Source organism: Oryzias melastigma, linkage group LG22 (assembly GCF_002922805.2).
Source record: "Oryzias melastigma strain HK-1 linkage group LG22, ASM292280v2, whole genome shotgun sequence".
Taxonomy (NCBI): domain Eukaryota; kingdom Metazoa; phylum Chordata; class Actinopteri; order Beloniformes; family Adrianichthyidae; genus Oryzias; species Oryzias melastigma.
In genome coordinates, this window is record NC_050533.1 from 16974038 (window position 1) to 16978553 (window position 4516).

The 4516-nt window shown below is 41.6% G+C and overlaps 1 protein-coding gene across 3 annotated transcripts in view; it reads right to left on the reverse strand.

Moving 5' to 3' along the window:
• Positions 1-4516, reverse strand: part of tiam2a (TIAM Rac1 associated GEF 2a) — a 65180-nt gene that overhangs the window by 28272 nt on the left and 32392 nt on the right. For all 3 annotated transcript variants that reach the window (XM_024265861.2, XM_024265886.2, XM_024265853.2), the window contains exon 9: positions 1687-1743. In XM_024265861.2, coding sequence (XP_024121629.1) covers positions 1687-1743 — 57 coding nt within the window. The remainder of the gene's footprint in view (positions 1-1686; positions 1744-4516) is intronic.

The following is a 4516-nucleotide window of genomic DNA, read 5'->3' on the forward strand; positions in this document are numbered from 1 at the left end:
TAGAAAGAAATCCCAAAGCTTTCAATTAATATGCTGACAAATGAAGACAAGCATGTGAAATGCTCTTCCTATGGAGAACATTAAGACTAAGCTCCACTTTGATGTAGCGCCACTGTAATTTCTTACACAGATATTCTAAGGAAAGCTAGTTTATTATTTACACCTTAAGTGAAGATGGTTGGGCTACATTAAAAACAGAGACTAAATTGCTAAAAGCCATGCAAACTGGCAAAAAGTACATTTTAACATCATTTCTCTGCAGGATAGCACCTTCTTTAGTTGCTTTCTTTTTTTTCCAGATGTTTTCTGGCGATTGTTCTGCAGTTTGTGATCACATGATATTTTACTGTCCCTAAAACTGAGAAATTTCTAAATACTAAATAAGTAGCTCAGAAAAACAGCATTTCCAGGGTACTAAAATCTGGAAAATACATTTATAAATCAATAAGATTTGCTTAGTATTGTGCAGCCCTTTACATAGGGCTGCACAATATTAGAAAAACTTGCGATATTAGTGATCAGTATTGCAATTGATTTGAAATACATGACTGTGTAGCAAAATAATTAATACATCATTTTCATTTCACTGCATAGGAGGCAAGTATCTAACATAAAAAAGGTCCATCTGATTGGTCAAATGCAAAAAAAAACTGTATTTAATTTGTTAAATATGTCAAGCTGCCATTTTTTGCACGTGTAAACATTTAAGGTAACAATTTATCGCAATTTAAGTAGCCTTTTTCGACATGTTTATTGCACAGGCTCATATTGCGATGACAATACATATGCAATGTATTGTGCAGACCTAGTTTTACATGAAATTAAAACCATCTAATTTTCTTTTTGGTTATAGTTTCCAGCTTGGGTTTCATCTTCCATCACTGTGTTAAAAAGATTTAAGGGAACATAGAAAGGTTTTCAAAGAAAAAAAATCTAAATTCATTACCAAAGGAAGATAATCTACATATGAAAGCACCCCTGAAATGTCTCCTCTGCAGCCTTGGCTTCCTTCTTAATTATCAACACCAACATGAATAACCTTTGCATAATGCCCGTCTAATGGCTCATTTCCAGGGTCTCAAACTGTGGAGAAGCAGCGACAGTGGCAAATTAGCTGACCAATCAGGGAAAAGCTGGCCTTATAATGCTTAAATATCAGGGTATGCCATTCTAAAGTTTCCAAAATAAAACCATAAAAATAAATCTGATTTGATTATTTATTCAAAGCGTAAACTTATATTTTTCTCGCTTGTCTTGCAGATGTTTAACTAATCAATAGGCTGCAGATGTTTGGCTGTTGAAAGGATTCTGGTAAATCATTTAGCATTACTGCAATAGACTTGAAACACAGAACATCCCCCGTAAACTGGTTTGTGGTACGTCTGGATTCCAGTTTGCCAGGATGGAGAAATACTGTTTATCTTTTAGGCACCTGCAGATCAACATGAAAGGAAGCCTTGCTTTGATCCTGAACAAGAACTCCGGCAGACGCACAAATGCTCCCTAATCCCCCCCACAGACGCACACTGTACCGTGTGTAAAAATATCCTTACACAGCACATTACCAAAGCCCTGAGAGACGGTGGAGGTCAAAGGAACACGAGGCAGATTCTGCTGTTTCATGCTTTCACTGCAGGCTGAAGAGATATCAAAGATCCACAAACCACGAGGAGTTCTCTGACTCACCTCGGAGCTTCGGGGGGGCAGGCCGTACGTCTGACCGCCGGCGTCACTCTCAAAGATCTGAAATCAAATGGCAGACAGTGAGGAGCGGGCAACAGCGACTGACTCACAACGTTGCTGCAGCAACACAACATTAAACAGAGAGTGGCTACTAGCGGCGAGGTAGTTAATTAAAAACTACTTGTGGTGCGGGCCGCTTCCAAACGTGAGCCTTTGAAGATGCCGTGACGGAAACGTGCCGCTTGTGTGAAGCAGAGGAGGGTGTAGAGATGAAAGGGGGAAACGGTCAGACCACTGGAGAGGATGAGTCCGTCCCTCTTCTCCACGCTTAAAACTACACTTTGGTGCTGAAATATTTCACCGTTTGGTCATTTTACGGGACCCTCATCCTGACGAGAACAGCATTTTAATAGCTGACACAGACTATTCCTGCTCTACCATTAGCAAGCTGGTTTCCATTATTTACATTTGGTACAATGACGAAACCTCTCGTTAAAACAATCCTAAAAAGCATAAAAAAAAGGCTCTCCATCTCCTGTTATGGTAGTAAGACGCCTGGTGTGACCTCCCCAGCTAGAGGCCATTTATAAAGTGGCTGTAAACAGCGCTGCGTTGCTGTAAATTGTCTAATTTTAGAAAGCTTTACGGACTCCCCCGCAAATCCTCAGACTCTGGCCTACTTCCCACAGTCGACTGACAGCTCCCTACTGTAGCTCTGCTGAGATGGAAGAGAGGAGAAGTGGGGGGGCATGACTCTGGGGTAAGGCTCTGGAGCATGGCTCCGCAGTGGTAAACGGGATTTAGGCTTAGTCAACACAGATGAGTCAGGATGGAAACTGTGGGAGAAGGACCGGCGGGTAACGCTCTGATGTTTCATGCTTTGACACACTGGGACTCGGAGAGAAAACCCCTGAATGGAGTTGGGGGGTTAAAAGGGAATGAGAGGAGCTGTGTGAGCGGGATGAAATGTGAGGTTTAGGAGATTACGCAGGGGAAACGGAGAGGCTAAAAAAGTAGCGCGTTTGAGTCGGGGCAATGGGGGGTTAAAGCTGAAGCGAGGAAGCAATTTGGAAAAAGTTGAAAACATGGCAGTTTAAGTGCACAGGATGTGACTCTCGTCAGTGCCGCCAGATGATGTTATTTCAGATGGACACAGATAATCTACCTCAGTGGGGGTAAGAAAACTGCACTGAAGTCCAAGAAAAGAAAGAAAAAACTCTCCAAGCACCTAAACAGGGCACTAATATCCCCAAATCAAAGTACAAAATAATGAAAAAAAAAGCTAAAAAGAGAAGAGAAATCTGTTGGAGGGTAAAGAACTAAAGGGAAGCTGTTTATTATTTAGCATCTTTACACCAACCATCTGCTGGTGTCTGCGGGGCTGTGGAGAGAGTGGAGAATGCCATCTACCACACACGGCTTTCAATAATTCATGCGTGTGCTGCAGAGCCACCTTGGCCTTCTGCGCAGCAAAATGTTATGGCGCCTCATTAGGCTGAAGTTCCTGACAAATAATAGCACACATTCTCATATCTAAACTGATGCGAGTAGATGTTGGTTGGAGGGACAGGCTCTGCTCTGGGTGGCTAAATCATAACTTCTAAATTAAGGCTCTGTTTTAGGTGTCTAAGCTAATAATCAGTGGTCCAAGAAACCCCTCAGTAAATGAGTGTTTTCCTTGTTTTCTCTGAAGGCCATGACGCCAGAGCAGAGTGCTAAGCTCTACCTTTTTGCCTGGAACCTGTCTCTGCACCTGCACGGAAAATACTCTGATGAATTTATGCCGATGGAAAAGAAGCTTTCCCGACTTTCATTAATAGCAATTCCCAGGGGGGGTTAAAAGAAGTGCTGCGCGGCTTTAACAATTTGGAGTTATCTTTCAAGTCGACACCGCAAAAGAAACATAAAAACAATCAAGGGAGGGAACACGGTTTGAGGCGGTGGCGGCATTTACAAATATCATGCAGAATGCGCACTGCAGGTGTGAGCATCAGAGCAAACAGTACAATACCCCCCCCCCCAGGAGGATTTGATCTTTTGCTGCTCTACAACAGCTGAGCTGTCCGGTGATGTAAGATCTTCAGGAGTGATATCTGAAGACCTCACTGCTACTGTAAGGTGTTCAAAGCAGAAAAAAAAGCTATCAAACAACGAACAAAAACAGACTGATACCGCTAAAACAAACATTACTGTGACTGTGCCAACTCCCAACCTTGTTAAGAACACACAAAAAAAAAAAAAAAAAAGAAAAAACAATCCGACAATGCTACAAGCTACAGTAGCTGGGTGAGAACATTTACAATTTGACCAAACAGGAATAGAGCTGCGAAAGAAAAAGTCTGAAGCAAGCACTGCTTTTACATTTTGCACCAAGAAGAAGAAGCCCCTCCCTGCTCATCCAGTGTGAACAGTGTGGACTAAACGTGTGTTCAAGAATCTGCGTTTAATGCGTTCTTAAACCTGCACCATGTATCTGGCCTTAATGGTTTTCAAGAAAAAATAGTGCACCTTATTATCCGGAGTGACTTATATATGGCTTAAACTTGTTATTGTCAATATGCTAATGTGGCTAACATGTAGCGGTATCAGACTGTGTTTTTTTGTCTGATTAGGAGTTAACGTAGTCACTGTAATGTTTGTATTGTTCTGTTTTTCTACATGTTGCAAACAAGGTTGTGAGTTACAAGTATTAACGTGTAGTGTGTTACAAGCAAGATCTAGAGTTAAATGCAGGTAATAAAATCCGACTGATGGATTTAACTCCGACTCTTTTGTCTCTCTCAAAGCATCTTAGCCCGGTAAGCCTTAGATATGACATCTTTTTGAAAATAGA